The following is a 20,158-nucleotide window of genomic DNA, read 5'->3' on the forward strand; positions in this document are numbered from 1 at the left end:
AATCCTGCTTTGTGAGTAGATATTTAAGAGCAGCATGGTCAGTGTACACAACCACTTTGGATCCCACTAGATAGGATCTAAACTTGTCAATGGCATAGACCACTGCAAGTAACTCTTTTTCTGTGGTTGTGTAGTTCTTCTGTGCGTCATTTAGAACACGGCTGGCATAGTAAATGACGTGCAGAAGCTTGTTATGCCTCTGTCCCAACACTGCACCAATGGCATGGTCACTGGCATCACACATTAGTTCAAATGGCAATGTCCAATCTGGTGCAGAGATGACTGGTGCTGTGACCAGCTTAGCTTTCAGGGTCTCAAATGCCTGCAGACACTGTGTGTCAAACACAAATGGTGTGTCAGCAGCTAACAGGTTACTCAGAGGTTTTGCAATTTTCGAAAAATCCTTTATAAACCTTCTGTAGAATCCTGCATGCCCCAGAAAGCTTCTGATTGCCTTAACATTGGCAGGTGGTGGTAATTTTTCAATTACCTCTACCTTTGCCTTATCCACCTCTATTCCCTTGCTTGAAATTTTGTGCCCAAGGACAATTCCTTCAGTCACCATAAAGTGACATTTCTCCCAGTTTAAAACCAGGTTAGTCTCTTGGCACCTTTTCAGGACAAGTGCTAGGTGATTAAGACAGGAGCTAAATGAATCTCCATATACTGAAAAGTTATCCATGAAGACTTCTAGAAATTTCTCTACCATATCTGAAAAGATAGAGAGCATGCACCTCTGAAAGGTTGCAGGTGCATTGCACAGACCAAAAGGCATCCTCCTGTAGGCAAACACGCCAGAAGGGCAAGTGAATGCTGTTTTCTCTTGGTCCTGAGGATCTACTGCAATTTGGTTGTAGCCTGAATAGCCATCCAAAAAGCAGTAATAATCATGGCCAGCTAGTCTTTCTAGCATTTGGTCTATGAATGGTAAAGGAAAATGATCCTTTCTGGTGGCTGTATTGAGCCTTCTGTAGTCAATACACATGCGCCACCCTGTGACTGTCCTTGTAGGAACCAGTTCATTTTTTTCATTATGAACCACTGTCATGCCTCCCTTTTTGGGAACAACTTGGACAGGGCTCACCCAGGGGCTATCAGAAATAGGATAAATAATCCCAGCCTCTAGTAACTTAGTGACCTCTTTCTGCACCACCTTCTTCATGGCAGGATTTAGCCTCCTCTGTGGTTGGACCACTGGTTTGGCATTATCCTCCAATAGGATCTTGTGCATGCATCTAGCTGGGCTAATACCCTTAAGATCACTTATGGACCACCCAAGAGCTGTCTTGTGTGTCCTTAGCACTTGAATTAGTGCTTCCTCTTCCTGTGAATTTAAAGCAGAGCTTATAATCACTGGAAAAGTGTCACCCTTTCCCAGAAATGCATATTTCAGGGATGGTGGTAGTGGTTTGAGTTCAGGCTTGGGAGGCTTATCCTCCTCCTGAGGAATTTTCGAAAATTCCTTTGCCTCCTCTAGTTCTTCTTGATCAGGTTGAGCATCTTTGAAGATGTCCTCAAGCTCTGATTCTAGGCTTTCAGCCATATTGATCTCTTCTACCAAGGAGTCAATAATGTCAGCGCCCATGCAGTCATTTGGTGTATCTGGATGCTACATAGCTTTTACAGCATTCAACTTGAACTCGTCCTCATTTACTCTCAAGGTGACTTCCCCTTTTTGTACATCAATGAGAGTTCGTCCAGTTGCTAGGAAGGGTCTTCCTAGAATGAAGGTTGCACTCTTGTGCTCCTCCATTTCCAGCACCACAAAGTCAGTTGGAAAGGCGAATGGCCCAACCTTGACAATCATGTCCTCAATTATGCCTGATGGGTATTTAATGGAGCCATCAGCAAGTTGGAGGCATATCTGGGTTGGTTTGACTTCTCCAGTCAACCCAAGCTTTCTGATAGTGGATGCAGGTATTAGATTGATGCTTGCTCCAAGATCACATAGGGCTGTCTTGGTGCAGGCACCTTCTAATGTGCATGGTATCATAAAGCTTCCTGGATCTTGAAGCTTTTCTGGTAAGCTTTTTAATATGACTACACTGCATTCTTCAGTGAGAAACACTTTTTCAGTTTCTCTCCAATCCTTCTTATGGCTTAAGATTTCTTTCATGAACTTAGCATAAGAAGGTATTTGCTCAAGTGCCTCTGCAAACGGAATCTTTATTTCAAGAGTCCTTAGATAGTCTGCAAAGCAGGCAAATTGCTTATCCTGTTCCGCTTGGCAGAGTTTTTGAGGATAAGGCATCTTGGCTTTATATTCTTCAACCTTAGATGCTGCAGGTTTATTCCTTACAGAAGTGGTTGAAGAAGCTTTGTTAGAGGGATTACTGTCAGCACTCTCAGGTGTCTGATTCTCCCTAGGCGTCTAAACGCCAGGATTGGGAGGAAATTGGGCGTTTAACGCCAACTTTTCCCCCTTTTCTGGCGTTTGAACGCCAGAACTGGGTAAGGAATGGGCGTTTAACGCCAGCTTTCCTTCCTTTTCTGGCGTTTGAACGCCAACAACATTCCTCTCTGGGCTCTTACTGTCCTCAGAGGGATTTTGAACAGTAGTTTGGTTGTCCTCTGTCAATTGTTCCTTGTTTGGCTTTTTACTTTTTTGAGCAGTGTTATTCAGGGTCTTCCCACTCCTCAATTGAACTGCTTGACATTCCTCTGTTATCTGTTTAGATATTTGCTGTTTTGCTTGATTCAACTGCAGTTCTATGCTCTTGTTAGCAACTTTAGTTTCATAGAGCATCTCTTTAAAGTCTGCTAACTGCTCTGTCATCAGGAGCAATTGTTGATTAAGCTCAATTATCTGTTCTTGAGGACTAGGGTCAGTGACTACAGCCATTACTTCCTTTTTTGGAGAGAACTCATTGCTAGAGTACAAATATTTGTTTCTAGCAACAGTGTCTATAAGCTCTTGAGCTTCTTCAATTGTCTTCCTCATGTGTATAGATCCACCAGCTGAGTGGTCTAAAGACATCTGAGCTTTTTCTGTAAGCCCATAGTAGAAAATGTCTAATTGTACCCACTCTGAAAACATTTCAGAGGGACATTTCCTTAGCATACCTCTATACCTCTCCCAGGCATTATAAAGGGATTCATTATCCTCTTGTTTAAAGCCTTGGATGTCCAGCCTTAGCTGTGTCATCCTCTTAGGAGGGTAAAAATGATTCAGGAATTTGTCTGACAACTGTTTCCATGTCTTTATGCTTGCTGTAGGTTGGTTATTCAACCACCTTTTTGCTTGATCTTTTACAGCAAATGGAAACAATAATAGTCTGTAGACATCCTGATCTACCTCTTTATCATGTACTGTGTCAGCAATTTGTAAAAACTGTGCCAGAAACTCAGTAGGTTCTTCCTGTGGAAGACCGGAATACTGGCACTTTTGCTGCACTATGATAATGAGTTGAGGATTTAGTTCAAAGCTGCTTGCTTTGATGGGAGGTGTACAGATGCTACTCCCATATGCAGCTGTAATGGGGTTAGCATATGACCCCAGAGCCCTTTTGGACTGATTAATCCCACTTAAGTCCATAATGGACAAAAGGGAAATGATAATGATTGCAAGGATATAAATTTTGTGTTTTTTTTTTTTTGAATTTACAAAAAAAAATAGAATAAAATAAAATAAAATAAAAATTCGAAAATCAAAAAGAAAATAAGATCAAAGCAAATTGAAAACTGAATCAATGAGTTAATTAAAAAGATTTTGAAAATAGCAATTAGAAAGATATGATTGAAAAAAAAATTTTATGAAAAAGATTTGATTTTGAAAAGAGGAAAGAGAAAAACACAAAAAGACACCAAACTTAAAATTTTTAGAAAATCAAACACACAGTTTTCGAAAACTTTTAAGGGAAAAACACAAAGAGGACACCAAACTTAGAATTTTTATAAATCAAAAAGGGACTAAGAACATGCAAAAATCGAAAATTAAAAGAAAAACAAAAGCATGCAATTGGCACCAAACTTAGAATATGAAACTAGACTCAACTAAAAGACTCTAAACCAACAAAAATAAAACAGTCCTAATCTAAGCAACAAGATAAGCCGTCAGTTGTCCAAACTCAACAATCCCCGGCAACGGCGCCAAAAACTTGGTGCACGAAATTGCAATCACACTTTTGCAATCCCGCACAACTAACCAGCAAGTGTACTGGGTCGTCCAAGTAATACCTTGCGTGAGCAAGGGTCGATCCCACAGAGATTGTCGGCTTGAAGCAAGCTATGGTTATCTTGTAAATCTTAGTCAGGATATCAGAAATTATCAGGATTGATTGTGAAAAGCAAAAGAACATGAAATGATTACTTGTTTTGCAGTAATGGAGAATAGGTTGGGATTTGGAGATGCTCCATCTTCTGAATCTCTGCTTTCCTACTGTCTTCTTCTTCAAACACGCAAGTCTCCTTCCATGGCAAGCTATATGTAGGGTTTCACCGTTGTCAATGGCTACCTCCCATCCTCTCAGTGAAAGCGATTGCATATGCTCTGTCACAGCATAGCGGAATTCATCTGTTGGTTCTCAATCAGGCCGGAATAGAATCCAGTGATTCTTTTGCGTCTGTCACTAACGCCCCGCCTTCAGGAGTTTGAAGCACGTCACAGTCATTCAATCATTGAATCCTACTCAGAATACCACAGACAAGGTTTAGACCTTCCGGATTCTCTTGAATGCCGCCATCAATTCTAGCTTATACCACGAAGATTCCGGTTAAAGAACCCAAGAGATAACTACTTAATCTAAGGTAGAACAGAGGTGGTTGTCAGGCACGCGTTCATAGTTGAGAATGATGATGATTGTCACGGATCATCACATTCATCCGGATTAAGAACAAGTATTATCTTAGAATGGAAGCAAGCATGATTGAATGAGAAACAGTAGTAATTGCATTAATCCATCAAGACACAGCAGAGCTCCTCACCCCCAACCATGGGGTTTAGAGACTCATGCCGTGGAAAGTACACAAGGAAAGGTGTAAAGTGTCATGAGGTCATAAGGTCCTGATACAATGTCAAAAGATCCTATTAATAGTAAACTAGTAGCCTAGGGTGTACAGAAATGAGTAAATGACGTAAAAATCCACTTCTGGGTCCACTTGGTGTGTGCTTGGGCTGAGCAATGAAGCATTTTCGTGTAGAGACCTTTTCTGGAGTTAAACGCCAGTTCTCATGCCAGTTTGGGCGTTTAACTCCAAGTTTTATGCCAGTTCCGGCGTTTAACGCTGGAATTTCTGAGGCTGATTTGCCACGCCGGTTTGGGCCATCAAATCTTGGGCAAAGTATGGACTATCATATATTGCTGGAAAGCCCAGGATGTCTACTTTCCAATGTCATTGAGAGCGCGCCAATTGGGCTTCTGTAGCTCCAGAAAATCCACTTTGAGTGCAGGGAGGTCAGAATCCAACAGCATCTGCAGTCCTTTTTGGTCTCGGAATCAGATTTTTGCTCAGGACCCTTAATTTCAGCCAGAAAATACCTGAAATCACAGAAAAACACACAAACTCATAGTAAAGTCCAGAAAAGTGAATTTTAGCTAAAAACTAATAAAAATATACTAAAAACTAACTAGATTATACTAAAAACATACTGAAAACAATGCCAAAAAGCATACAAATTATCCGCTCATCAGACGCCGAAAGCACACTTCTCGGGGTTCAACCTCATGTTATATTTTCTGACTTGTGCAAATATCTCCTCAAGGTCTTGTATGTGAGGGTAGCCGATCTTTGTTTTGACGACCATGTCATCTACATATACCTCGATGTTTCGGCCGATTTGTTCCTCAAAGACCTTGTTCATGAGTCGCTGGTAAGTTGCACCTGCATTCTTTAATCCAAAAGGCATAACATTATAACAATAGTTACCATATTCAGTTATAAATGCTGTTTTTTCTTGGTCTGATGGGTGCATAAGGATCTGGTTGTAACCAGAGTATGCATCCATGAAACTCAAGGTACCATAGCCACAGGAATTGTCAACCAGGGTGTCAATATTTGGCAAAGGATAAGCATCTTTGGGGCAGGCCTTATTTAAATCAGTAAAGTCGACGCACATGCGCCATTTACCGTTTTGCTTTTTTACCATGACGATGTTGGCCAACCATATTGTGAAGCGGAGTTCTCTGATAAACTCGGCGTCAATGAGCTTCTTGACCTCGGCTACGGACGCTGATCGTTTCTCGGTCCCGAGGTTCCTTTTCTTTTGGGAGATCGGCCGAGCTGTTGGATTGGTTTGTAATTTATGTGTGATCACTGCTGGGTCTATCCCCGGCATATCTCCTGAAGTCCAAGCAAATAGGTCAGCGTTCTGGCGTAAGCAGTTTATCAGGTTTTGCTTTTTCTCTCTAGTGATAGATGTTCCGATGAATGTGAATTTGGTAGGATCCTCCTTGAGGATGACCTTTTCCAGATCTTCGTTTGGCGTAGGGCGATCTTCGAAGTCGGCCCTAGGGTCGAGCTCGTTTAGCAATGGTCTTCCAGATTGTATGGAATTAACACGTGCCTGAGTGCTTCTTTTAATCGGCTTGAGGCTGGTATTGTAGCATTGTCGTGCTTCATGTAGGTCACCATGTATGGTGGCAACTATATTATCCTGCACAGGAAACTTGATACAAAGATGAAAAGTGGAAACAATAGCAGCAAATCTATTTAAAAAGGGTCTTCCTAATATGAGATTATAAGGGCTAAAGCAATCGACCACGAGATATTGTATATCCTGTGTCTTAGTTAGGGGTTGCTCACCGAGTGTGGTCTGTAACCACACAGATCCGAGCACAGGGACTCGTTCTCCTGAAAATCCGACTAGATCTCCCGAGTAAGCTTGCATGATATGGGTGCTGAGCTTCATTTTCTGGAATGTGGCGAAGAATAGTACATCGGCGCTGCTCCCAGGATCAAGCAGCACCTTCCGGACAATAAGATCCCCCAACTGAATTGAGATCACCACGGGATCGTCATAGTTCATGTGGTTGGATTTAAAATCAGAACAGCCAAAAGTCATCTCAGGGACGTCTGGGGTTGGTTGAGAATGGCCAGACGAGTGTTCAACCGCCAACATAGCCCGGTATGTGCGTTTTCTTGCCGAGTTTATTTCTCCTCCACCGGCATATCCCCCTGAAATACAGTTAATCACCCCTCTGGGCCGAGCCGGAGCTTTGTCCTTTTCTTTGGATGATGAAGTTGTTGCAGGTTGGTCGGAGCTTGGAATTTGACGTTTCTGCATGTGTCCTGCAATGAATTTATCAAGGTGTCCTTGCCATGCTAAGCACTCTAATAGATCCTTGGCAATCACGCATTCATCTGTGGTATGACCATGCTTTTGGTGAAAGGTGCAGTACTTCGATTTATCTACGTTCTTTGGCTCCGGGTAGCTGCCGGCCTTACGGGGTGGCTTGATGAGCTTGGAGTTTAATATTTCTTTGATAATGTCGTCCCTTTTTATATTGAACTGAGTGTAAGACTCGTAACGTGGCACAGGCTTGAAATTTTTCTTGCTCTCCCGAGGTTTGTCATCGTCTTTCATGAATGCGGACTTTTCTGCTCGCCGGGCTTGTCGAAGCTCTTCGATGTCTATTTGCCGCTTGGCTTTCTCCCTAAACTCGGCCAGAGTCTTTGGCTTGGCTACTGCAATAGTTTCCTGGAATTTGCCAGGTCGGAGGCCGCTTTTAATTGCATGCAAGTGGACCTCTGGATGTAGATCAGGAATTCGCATGGCGATTTTCGTGAAACGGGTAATATAATCCTTCAGACTCTCTTGCGGACCCTGTTTGATTGTATTCAGATAGTCGGAATCGTGCAGGTAAATTGCTGACGCTGCAAAATGTTCTTCAAACTGTTTTGCTAGCTCCTGAAAGCGGGAAATGGAATCTGCAGGCAAAGAGCAAAACCAGTCAAGCGCGGGTCCATCTAAAAAGGAAGGAAAACAACGGCATAAAATGGGGTCGGATGCCCCGTTAACAATCATAATAGATCGAAATTTTTTAATGTGCTACTTAGGATCCCCTAGCCCGTCGTAGGGAGTTAGTATTGTCGGCAACGTGAATTGTCTGGGCAATTGAAAATTCATGATGTCAGCCGTAAAAGGTCCTGCCGAGTTGTCGGGCTGGTCATCATCGTCCTCGGGTATCGCCTCTTCGTTTCGATGGTCAGCGTCATCGTCTTGAGGTGTCTCCGAGACATGAGTCGGTTCGGATCGTTGGTCATCATTTTCCTGCCGCTCACGACGATCATTGTTATGTTCCAGCCGGGCGTTAGCCAATTGTTGAATCTGTTGTTGCATTCTTTGGTTTTCTTCTGTCATGCGCTGGTTTGCTTCAGCCATACGTTGATTCGCCTGCTGGAGCTCAGTTACCATCCGGAGAAGCTCGGACGGGGTGGGGGGAGGGGCATCAGCCATCGTCAAATGTCAGGGTCTCAAGGGCTCGCGGAAGGAAATTTCACACGAGGCCCTCCTTCTAGCGCCAAACTGTTCTTGCCTGAGCGAACGGAGGTATAACTCGGTTCCTGACGAAGGTCGGTGATCCTTCCCTAGAAAGTGCGGTATACGTCGGTTGATTGGACCGGGGGGTTGGGTACCTGCAAAGGCACTCCGATGCTTAAGTTAGTAGAGTAATATAGGTGTGTGAATACTTCCTTTCCTAAAAAGATGATCTTACCTTTGGTTGTTTCCTCGTCCCTTTATATCCGTGTGGACGAGGTTGTAACGTCTGAGGAGAGGATTGATTGCATATCCGACGTTATCAATTAGAGATTAATGCTGTCCTTCAAAAAGGTCGGTTATTATTGAGGATTATACGTTTCCGAGCTTATAACTCGTAACCGATGTTTACTGGTCATATCAATTTGCTTGTTATAGTTGCTGCCATATTGTGTTGTGAGTGCTTCCATATTGTTCTTGTGTTGGACATTTGTGTCGTTTCCGCTGCTAGGCTCTTTCATACTGGTATCAGAGCTTGTTGGTATTTTTTCTGGACTTGTGATTCTGTGAACAATGGAAGCTAATACTAATACTAGTAGGATGATCACTCTTAACGGTCCTAATTATGATTTGTGAAAGTCAAAGATGGAAGATTTGCTTTATGTCAAAAATTTTCATCGACCAGTTTTTGGTACAGAGAAGTCTAATGATAAATCAGATGATGATTGGACTTTGTTGCATAGACAAGTCTATGGATATATTAGGCAGTGGATTGACGATAATGTGTTGAACCATATTATTGGAGAGACACATGCTCGGACCCTTTGGATTAAGTTTGAACAGTTGTATGCTCAGAAAACTAGGAATAACAAGATATTTTTGATCAAGCAGTTGTTGGCTTTGAAGTATACAGATGGGACATCAATGACAGATCACTTGAATAAATTCCAAGGAATTATGAATCAGTTATCCTCCATGGGTATCAAGTTTGATGAAGAGGTTCAAGGATTGTTACTTATTGGCTCCTTACCAGACTCGTGGGAAATTCTCAAAATGTCATTGTCTAATTCTTCTCCTGATGGTGTAATCTCTATGGATCTTGCCAAGAGTAGTGTTTTGAATGAAGAGATGAGAAGAAAGTCATAAGGTACATCGACTACACATTCAGATGTTCTTGTTTTTGAGTCTAGGGGGAGAAGCAAAAGTCGAGGTCCTAAAGGTAGAGATGAAAGCAGAAGCAAGTCTCGAGGAAAGTATAAGAATATTGAGTGTCATTATTGTGGTCAAAAGGGACATGTGAAGAGATTTTGTTGGCAGCTAAAGAAGGAGAAAGCCAAGACAAGTAAAGACAAGAGCACAAATAAAGATGATGGTAGCAAGGAAGACAAGGTTAATGTAACTCATGATGATTTTCTTGTTGTTGAGGAGTTTGAATCTGTTAACCTTGTTGATAATAGCACTAGTTGGGTGATTGATAGTGGTGCTTCTATTCATGTTACATCTAGGAGGGATTTGTTTACGTCCTATACTCCTGGTGATTTTGGTGATGTGAAAATGGCTCATCAAGGTATTGCAAAATATGCTGGTGTTGGACAGGTTTGCTTAGAAACCTCAAAAGGTACCAAGTTGACTTTGAAGCGTGTGAAGCATGTTCCAGATATTTGGTTGAACTTACTTTCTGTTGGTAAGTTGTGTGATGAAGACTTAGATAGCTCATTCTCTCGTGATAATTGGATGCTCACCAAGGGTTCTATGGTTGTTGCTAGAGGTACAAGACACTCTACTCTTTATTTAACTCAAGCAAAGATTGTGAAAGATGTTGTTAATGCTGCTGAGTTTGTTGATGAAACTAATTTATGGCATAAGAGATTATGTCATATGAGTGAGAAAGGCATGAATATGTTATCCAAGAGGAATCTTTTGTCTGGTTACAAGGTTGCTTTGCAAAAGTGCAATCATTGCTTTGCTGGAAAACAAAACAGGGTTTCTTTTAAGAGCCATCCACCTTCAGGGAAGCCAGAGATACTTGACTTGGTGCATTCTGATGTATGTGGGCCGATGAAGACAAGAACACTTGGAGGGTCTATCTATTTTGTAACCTTTATTGATGATCATTCTAGGAAATTATAGGTTTACACTTTAAAGACCAAAGATCAAGTTTTGAATGTGTTCAAGCAATTTCAAGCTTTTGTTGAAAGAGAAACTGGGAAGAAGTTGAAATGCATTCGTACTGACAATGGTGGTGAGTACTCAGGTCCATTTGATGCTTATTGTAAAGAGCATGGTATAAGACATCAGAAGACTCCTCCAAAGACTCCTCAGTTGAATGGCTTGGCTGAAAGGATGAATAGAACACTGGTTGAAAGAGTTAGGTGCTTGTTGTCACAATCTGGATTGGCAAAATCCTTTTAGGGTGAAGCTTTGAGCACTGTTGTTCATGTCTTGAATCGGACACCATGTGTTCTCTTGCAATTTGAAGTGCCAGAGAAGGTATGGTCAAGTAAAGATGTTTCTTATGATCATTTAAGAGTCTTTGGATGTAAAGCTTTTGTTCATATTCCCAAAGATGAGAGATCTAAGCTTGATGTAAAGACTAGGCAGTGTATTTTTATTGGCTATGGCATGGATGAGTTTGGTTACAGGTTTTATGATCCTGTTAACAAGAAGGTGATTCGAAGTAGAGATGTTATCTTTGTTGAAGACCAAACATTGAAGGATGTTGATCATGCGGAGAAGCCAATGGTTCAGCCTAGTGATGATTTTTCTGACTTGGATATTACTCCCTCTATGCCTATGGTAGAAGATGGTAGAGTTGAAGCTCAAAATAATGAGCATGATACAAGTGCAGGTGAAGATGGAACAGTTGATCCAATACTTGATGAAGTTGGTGATGATGATCAAGATGAAGAACCAGCTTTGAAAATTCCTGCAAATGCACTCAGAAGGTCTACAAGAGAGAGGAAGCCTTCGTCAAGGTATTCTCCACATGAGTTTGTTTTATTGATTGATGGGGGAGAACCTGAATGCTTTGGAGAGGCTGTTGAAGATGAAAGCAAAGCTCAATGGCTTGAAGCTATGCAAGAAGAAATGAAGTCCTTACTTGAGAATGATACCTATGAATTGGTGAAGCTATCGAAGGGTATGCGAGTTTTGAAGAATAAATGGGTATTCAAAATCAAGAATTAAGAACACAATTCTAAGCCTCGGTTTAAGGTTAGATTGGTTGTTAGAGGTTTTAGCCAGAGAAAAGGTGTTGATTATGAGGAGATCTTTTCTCCTGTTGTGAGGATGTCATCCATTCGTGCTGTGCGTGGATTAGCAGCATCTCTTGATTTGGAGATTGAGCAAATGGATGTGAAGACAGCTTTTCTTCATGGTGATTTAGATAAGGAGATCTACATGGAGAAACCAGAGGGCTTTGTTGTTAAAGGAAAGGAAGATTTTGTGTGCAAGCTTAAGAAGAGTCTTTATGGGTTGAAGCAAGCTCCAAGACAGTGGTACAAGAAGTTTGAATCTGTTATGGGGAAGCATGGTTACCGTAAGACAACTTCAGATCATTGTGTATTTGTGCAAAAATTTTCTGATGATGATTTTATCATTCTTTTGCTTTATGTGGATGATATTTTGATTGTGGGCAAGAATGCTTTGAGGATTAATGAGTTGAAGAAACAGTTGAACAAGTTCTTTGCTATGAACGACTTGGGTCCTACCAAACAGATTTTGGGCATGACTATTACTCGTTATAGAGATTCCAAGAAGCTTTATTTGTCACAGGAAAAGTACATAAAGAAGGTGCTTCAAAGGTTTGGCATGAATGATGCCAAATGTGTTGCTAGTTCTTTTGCTCCTCATTTTAAGTTGAGTACCAAGCAGTGTCCAACCACTGATGAGGAGAAACAAGCAATGGATAAAATTCCTTATGCCTCAGCTGTTGGAAGCTTGATGTATGCTATGGTGTGTACTAGACTAGACATTGCTCATGCGGTTAGTACAGTGAGTCGTTTTCTCTCTAATCCAGGTAAAGAACATTGGAATACTGTTAAATGGATTATGAGATATCTCAAAGGTACAACTAACTTGATTTTGAGTTTTGGTGGTGAGAAACCTTTGCTAGTTAGCTTTACTGATGCAGACATGGCAGGAGATATTGATTCTCGAAAGTCTACTTTAGGTTATTTGGTCAAGTTTGCAGGGGGAGCTATTTCATGGCAGTCAAGGCTACAAAAGTGTGTTGCACTTTCTACCACAGAGGTAGAGTTTATTGCAGTAACTGAAGCTTGTAAAGAGTTTTTGTGGATGAAAAAGTTTCTTGCAGCACTTGGTTTCAAGCAAGACCGTTATGTGTTATTGTGTGATAGCCAAAGTGCTATTCATCTTGCCAAGAATTCTACTTTTCATCCAAGATCTAAACACATTGATGTTAGGTATCACTGGATACGGGATGTGTTAGATTCTAAGTTGTTGGAACTTGAGAAAGTTCACACTGATGACAATGGTGCTGATATGATGACAAAAGCATTGTCAAGAGAAAAGTTTGAAACATGTTGTTTGATCGTCGGAATGGCGAGGGCCTCCACCTAGTCGAGAAGGGGGAGATTTGTTGGGTTTTTTTCTCTCCTTTGTGAGGCACAAGTCCAACATTTTGGAGGTATATTCTTGCACCCTAGTGTCACAACTCTAATTCAGTTTTTTGAGGTTTTTTGAGAGAGAGAGAATAGCCACCAAGTGAGAGAGAAGAGGAAAAAACAGAATTTCCGTTTTTGCCCAAAGTAGTAAACTTCAAATGGCAGTTTCTCAATTGTTCACCGTTGGATCGACTTGAAATTTAAACTACATGTTTCTATCATCTTGTTCTTCATTCTGGTCGGTGGAGATGTTGATTGGAGGTTTTCAGTAGGAGAAATTGGCTTCACAAGAGAGAAATTAGGTTTTCCGTTTTTACACAGAGCAGCAATCTTGGAACGGTAGTTTCTCATTCTTTCACCGTTGGATCGATGTGAAATTTGGACTGTAGATTCTTCACATTTTTTTCTTTATTCTGAACGGTAAAGATTTTAATTGGAGGTCTGAAGAGAGAGAAATTGGCTTCGACATCAGCTTTGTTTTTTTTTGGTATATTTCATCTTCTTGCCTATTACTTGTAAGCTTTGGTGTATTGATATTTTGGCTGGTTATTTGCACATTTTTGTACTTTGTTTGAGACTCTCTTGTACCTCATTTGATTATCGTGGAGCTATTTCATTGATCTGGACGACCCGTGGTTTTTACCTCTCATATTGAGGTGGTTTTCCACGTTAAAATCTCGGTGTGTTCTTGTTATTGCTTTACTTGTTATATTTGCTTGTTATAGTTGCTGCCATATTGTGTTGTGAGTGCTTCCATATTGTTCTTGTATTAGACATTTGTGTCGTTTCTACTACTAGGCTCTTTCAAAATAACAACAGAAACAGTGTGCATATGGACGAAGAAGAAGCAAGAAAGAATCTTTTCCTACTTTTAGGCACGTGACGTGAAGCAGATTCCATGGCCGTTCCATTTTTTCGACAGCCAGTTCTTCAATTTTTGTTTCTTGCTGCGGCGACACATTGTTGAAGATCCTTGTTCTCGTGCTCTTCATTATACACCTGAGGCTTCGTACGGTCCTCGATTCCAAGATTCCAATGATCCCCAAATTCATATTTTCTTAAACTCTGTTCTGTGCTTTGTTTGTTGCTAGAACAGCAAAACATGAATCATAATAAGAACATAAATGCATAGTTTAATAAGAATACATGTACATGAAAACTGTTAAAAAAATGCAAAACTCTTAAAAAATAAAAAAAATTACCATGATTTTAGCAAGATGTAAGACTCTGTTTTCAATTAATCGCTCCTTGAGGCCATAAAAGCTATAAATTCAAGAAAAAATAAGGCTACAGTTGGTGAGAGAAAGAGGAAGAGGAGGAGTGGACATTGTTGATGAGATCTTTAATGGGGCTCTTTTATCTCCTTAAGTGCCAGTGCTGACGATGAACCTTGCGAATTTTTCGGCCAGCTTCTGCTCCTTTCACAGCTGACCAGTGGTGACAAAGAAAGGCTTCATCTGCGCCCTATAGGCGACGACATTTGCAACTTCTAGCTCTATTTTGATGAGCAAATGCCCAGCTGTCTCTCGTGACTTGGAACACAATTTTCAGATGCCGAGATGAAGATAAAAATGAGGAGTACGATCAAAGAAGAGAGAAAAGGAGAAAGAGCGTCGAAGGGAAGAGAGTGATTCTGATTTTTGTGGGTAAAGGAGAGAGAAAGCTAGAAATAGATAAGACATAGGAAAAAGGATTGAAATTTGAAAATTTTTGAAGAATTGCGCCCAAAATTTGCCATCGATCCCGCTCAAATTATTGCAGTATGCTCAATTACCCTTCCATTGCGTGAAGAACCATTGTGCAAAATAACGCTACATCCTTCATTCAGTTAGAAAGGTTTGGGAACACCTGTCACTTTCTTAGAAATTATCTAACAATGCTAAATAGTGTGTCATTTTACTGTTTGGCTAGTTAACTATTATATATTTATAGATAGATAATAGATTAAAAAGTTTTTAAATGATCCAATCACCTTTACTGGAACTCTGAAGTGCCATGGTGCAGTGCCGTTGAGATATATAGTTAAAAATGTAGAGGGTGTAGATTTATTGGAATTATTTTGTGGTAAAAGCACAGAGGAACGGTGTAAGGTCTTCCCTAAACCTATTTAAACGGTGAGCTGAAAAGTAATAGGGGTATATTGATATTGAGGGCAGATGCGGTGCGATATAAATTTATGGAGCCACAGCTGCTAACTCAGCTCACGAAACAAGTTTCTATAAATAAACATGGCACAAGCACGCTCACCTGACCTCGACCCCACTAACGGTGACTCTTGATGACCGATTGGACTCATGACAGAGGCAACACGACATCAATTCCCACCGCCCCAACGACCGGAGATTGTTTCTTCTACAGCTAATGTCCGGAACTACACCGCAGGAAATGGGCTATTGACCTTCGGAGGATGAAGACCCTGCACCACGACGATGAAACGGCACTTGTGAATCCCTACCTTTACATACAAATCTGCTGCTCCCGGCGTGATGGAGTGAGCTATCTGACGCCGACGATACGGCTCACATGCGACACCCAAAACCGTCGTGCTACACCTGACACAACTTGAGGGACACACTGTCTAGGAACGCAACCACAGAAAAGCAGCACGATGATGGATTGGGGAAGCCTCCAAGACTCCACCCGTGCCTGCTCACCCTAACCTTGGTCATTGGGGATTTTGGAAACGATAACATTTTCTCTTTGTTAACCAAAATGATTTAACCTTGCCCTACTCCGTCCGGTTCGCTCTTCTAAGGCCCACTGCATCTCCGACCAAAAAAATTCAAAGAAAAGCCCGTGGAGCCATATTTTAGATCAGCTGGCTTCATTTTTTGTTGCAGCTCATGCCAGCTACCTGCCCCTATGGTCACTTTTCAATTTTTTCCAGGGACATGATGGATATTACACAATCTGCTACAAGACAAAATTTTGACCTGTTATCTTACCGTACATGACACTTCAGAATTCCAGTAAAGGTGACTGAATCATTTGAAAACTTTCCTAATAAATTACCCGATGATAACATAGCAAACTTTATGTCGTGGCATTTGAAATCCTGAGAAAAGAGAATAGACGTACAAAAGGGGAGAAAAATGGGAGGGGGGAATGAGGAAGCAAGGGCACGTTCTACGTTTATGGAATTATAATGTTTTATATATACTATTACTTTTTGTCTTGTAGCCGCTAATAAAAGGATGAATACAATCTTTAAGACAAAAATAAAATAAAAATTATATAAATTTCTTCTACTGTTCTACACATAAAAATTTGAGTTAAATAGAAAATCTTTTAATAATAATTTTTAATTTTAAATTGAAGTCAATGTAAATATATTTTTTTATTTAAAAATTTATGAAGTACAGATATTTCGTTGAATTGCTGTGTTCTCGTGTCAGACACATTTCGAACACGACACTCATCGATACTCGTCCGACACACATGTCTGTCGTGTCCAACCATGTATTAATAAAAAATAAAAAAATATTCTCCAAACATATTTGAATACACCTGAATATTATCACATATTATTTTTAATATGTATTCTTGAAATGAGTTTAAAAACATTATATATTATTATTTATTAAAACAAAATTATTTAAATACTTTATACAATTGAAAAAACATATCAAAAATAGTTAAAAAATTAATTTTTATATATTTTGATATATCATTATAATTTATCTAAAAAATACTTTATATTTTATATATATGTCGTATCCCATGTCACATAAGATTTTTAATATAGTGTGTCAACGTGTCTCGTGTCGTGTCATGTCCTGTATTCATGCATCATAGTTAAAATCTTTTTTTTATTTAAGTGCTAGAATAAAATCTTTCCCAAAAAAGTATATAATTATAAAATAAAATAATTAATTTTGCATAAAATTTGTGAAATTAGCATGCAAAATTCTTATAATTTTGACTTACTGGCTACTAGTTTAAATTACATAAGCACAATAAAAAATGCTAGATGAACATATATATTGTATATTATAATTCTTTTGTTAACTGTTATTTTTAGGCATAGTTATCAAAACCGAACCAGTAATTAACCCGGTAAAATTATTATGTCACTGAGTTAATGGTTCAACCGATGGATCAGTGGCTGAATCGTTTAATCCGATAATAATTAAATAAATATATAAAATTATAATACAATATTTATTAAAAAATAAAAATTATTATTTAATATTTTATATTATTTAAATTTAAATAAATTATATATAAACTTCATTAGCTTATTACTTTAATATATATATATATATATATATATATATATATATATATATATTATTAGCTTTTAATTTAATGGGTTTAATCTAAAAAAAGTTACATATAAATAAAATTAATCTTACACGTATGAATTAGTGTATGATTGTTACACATATGAACTAATGTATGGTCGTAGGTTGAAGCATTCTCATGTGAATTTTCTTATTATATATATTATTATTAGCCCATAGTTTATTAAGAAGATTGTTTGGTTTAGTGGCAAGGATGCAGAGTGAATTAATTCACAAGTTTCTATGGTTTAGTGTGAAAACCAAAATGGTTCCTAACATTTTTTTATATTTAAATTCATCTCTAATGTTCAATTTAGTCTTAAAAACATTCTTTGAACCAAAATACCAACCTTCTCTAATAAACCTTCTCCAACAACCTTAATTGCACTCATCACCCCATTCAGTCCTTGTGAATTAATTCACAAGTTTCTATGGTTTAGTGTGAAAACCAAAATGGTTCTTAACATTTTTTTATATTTAAATTCATCTCTAATGTTCAATTTAGTCTTTAAAAACATTCTTTGAACCAAAATACCAACCTTCTCTAATAAACCTTCTCCAACAACCTTAATTGTACTTATCATCCCCATTCAGTCCTTCACACTTAACACAGCCTTCACCCCGCCACTCACTTCCTCTGGTCTCTGCCTCCTTTAACAGTTAGTAGCCACAATCTCTCATAAATGTGATTCGTTTTTGTGAATTAATTCACAAGTTTCTATGGTTTAGTTTGAAAACCAAAATCGTTCCCAAGATTTTTTTTGTATTTAAATTCATCTCCAATGTTCAATTTAGTCTTAAAAACATTCTTTGAACCAAAATACCAACCTTCTCTAATAACCCTTCTCCAACAACCTTAATTGCACTCATCACCCCCATTCAGTCCTTCACACTTAACACAGCCTTTACCCCGCTACTCACTTCCTCTGGTCTTTGCCTCCTTTAGCAGTTAGTAGCCACAATCTCTCATAAATGCTATTGTCCGTCGAGTTGCAGTGCACTATTCGATTTATGCCATTTAGCTTGTTGCCATGTCACAATGCCTCTGTCTACTCTAAGTTGTGTTGCTCTCCATCGTGTATCACATGCTTCGCAGTCTTTCATTGTCGTCATTCTTCCCCTTCGTCCTTCTCTATTGTTGTGCTACTCTCTGCAAGATCTGTCACTACTAGCTCTCTACGAGATCCACCTTAGCCAGTCTCTGTCGTCTCCTTCTTCCTCATGTTTTGCCACCATGTCTCGGGACCTCTATCAATAAAATTTTCAAATCCATCACAAATCCTAATTGCGTCACCAATGGAATGTTGGAGAAGTTTTTCTCTAAGGATGGAACCGGTTTCGCTTTGGTGGTAGTTGGAAGCTTTGCGAGAAATTTGGTTTTGGGTCTTTAGAGTGCTGAATTTGATGTTCCGGGTGCCAATCCAAAACACCCAAGATGTGGGTGCCACTGTCGCCTTCTCCGAAACAGCAGTGCAGACAGTAGTGATGGAGCAGATTGGTGACTACTCTCGGTATATTGCTCGTCTCTCTCTCCCTAATTGATGGATTTTTTTCTTTTTCTTTCCAAAGAATCCGAATGCTTTTTTATTGTTATTATTGTTGTTAGAATTTGATGTTGTTGAACTTGAAAAAAAAAAAAAAGAAGCAATTCTGAGGTGGTGGTGGTGGTGTCTAAAGAGAAAAAGACAGTACAGTGGCTGGGTATATTTTTGTCATTTAAAAATTATTATTTTTAAAAAGGTAATTTTAATATTAAATTAAACGTTGGGCTCATTTTAAATAAAAAAAGATTAAAAACGATTTCCATTTTCAAACTAAACCATAAGACCAAAACCATAATTAATCTTTTTTTTATTATGACATACCATATACTTATGTTATGTATTACCGATTTTTACTATTGTACTCTTTAAAAAAAATAAGAAAATAATATTTATTTAATTTAACAGTATTAGTGATAATAAATTTGAATAATATTAAATTTATACTTAATAAATTATTAATTTAGGTGTAAAGAAAGAAAGATAATTTAAGATAATTAAGCAATATTTTATTAATTAAGGTGTGATAATAGTCTCTCTCTTCGTATAATAATAGACAAGAAAAAGGATATGTAATCAAAAAGTTACAAGTCAAAAGATAAACAAAATCACATTAATTTATATTAATAATTAATTAATTTTAAATTTTTTAAATTCAAAATTAAAATTTTTTAATTTGATTAGGTCAACCTAATTAAAACCTATAAAAACCTTCATTTTCTCTCTCACATTAACCTACCCACCTCCAACAATCATACACACAGACCCTCTTTCTCACCATCAGGTCCTTTCCACCTCCCCACTGTGACCCACTCCTCTTCTATCACCGACATCTGGTTTGTCGGATTCGCCACCGTCGACAAGAACTGCTTCCCTTTCGCGAACCAGATGTGTTACCGGAACCACCGTTGCAGTTGGAGTTGAACTTGAGCTCGACCCTAAGGCGGCAGCGATTTCGAGGGCGGGGGGGGGGGGAGGGGGGAGCCTGAGAAGTCATGGAGGCGGAAAAGACAACGGGCCGCATCCGAGGCCGAGCAAGCCAGCAGCTCCGACGAACAAGCCTTCGTTGTTGTGGCCGCAGCAGATGGCTACATTGGGGACAGAAACGGAGCCGAGCGTAATGGTCTCCTTCGTTATTGTTTGGAGGCAGGTTCCGTTACGGCACTCAGAGAGGTCCAGGGACTTGCACTGCGCGGCGACGCAGGAAATTGGTGCATAAGAAGCCGATGAAGCCGGTTGGAATATTGGATCAGCTTGGTCATAGTTGAATAGAGAGTGTGGATTCTGAAGGTT

The 20,158-nt window shown here is 39.4% G+C and overlaps 1 protein-coding gene across 1 annotated transcript; it reads right to left on the minus strand.

Annotated features, from left to right (window-relative positions):
- Window positions 1-5,626: 5,626 nt before the first annotated feature.
- On the minus strand, window positions 5,627-7,963 carry LOC140173588 (uncharacterized). Its single transcript, XM_072198072.1, has one exon. The coding sequence runs from the start codon at window positions 7,961-7,963 to the stop codon at window positions 5,627-5,629; it is 2,337 nt and encodes a 778-aa protein (XP_072054173.1).
- Window positions 7,964-20,158: the final 12,195 nt, after the last annotated feature.

The sequence above is a fragment of the Arachis hypogaea genome, chromosome 6 (assembly GCF_003086295.3).
Source record: "Arachis hypogaea cultivar Tifrunner chromosome 6, arahy.Tifrunner.gnm2.J5K5, whole genome shotgun sequence".
Classification (NCBI taxonomy): Eukaryota; Viridiplantae; Streptophyta; class Magnoliopsida; order Fabales; family Fabaceae; genus Arachis; species Arachis hypogaea.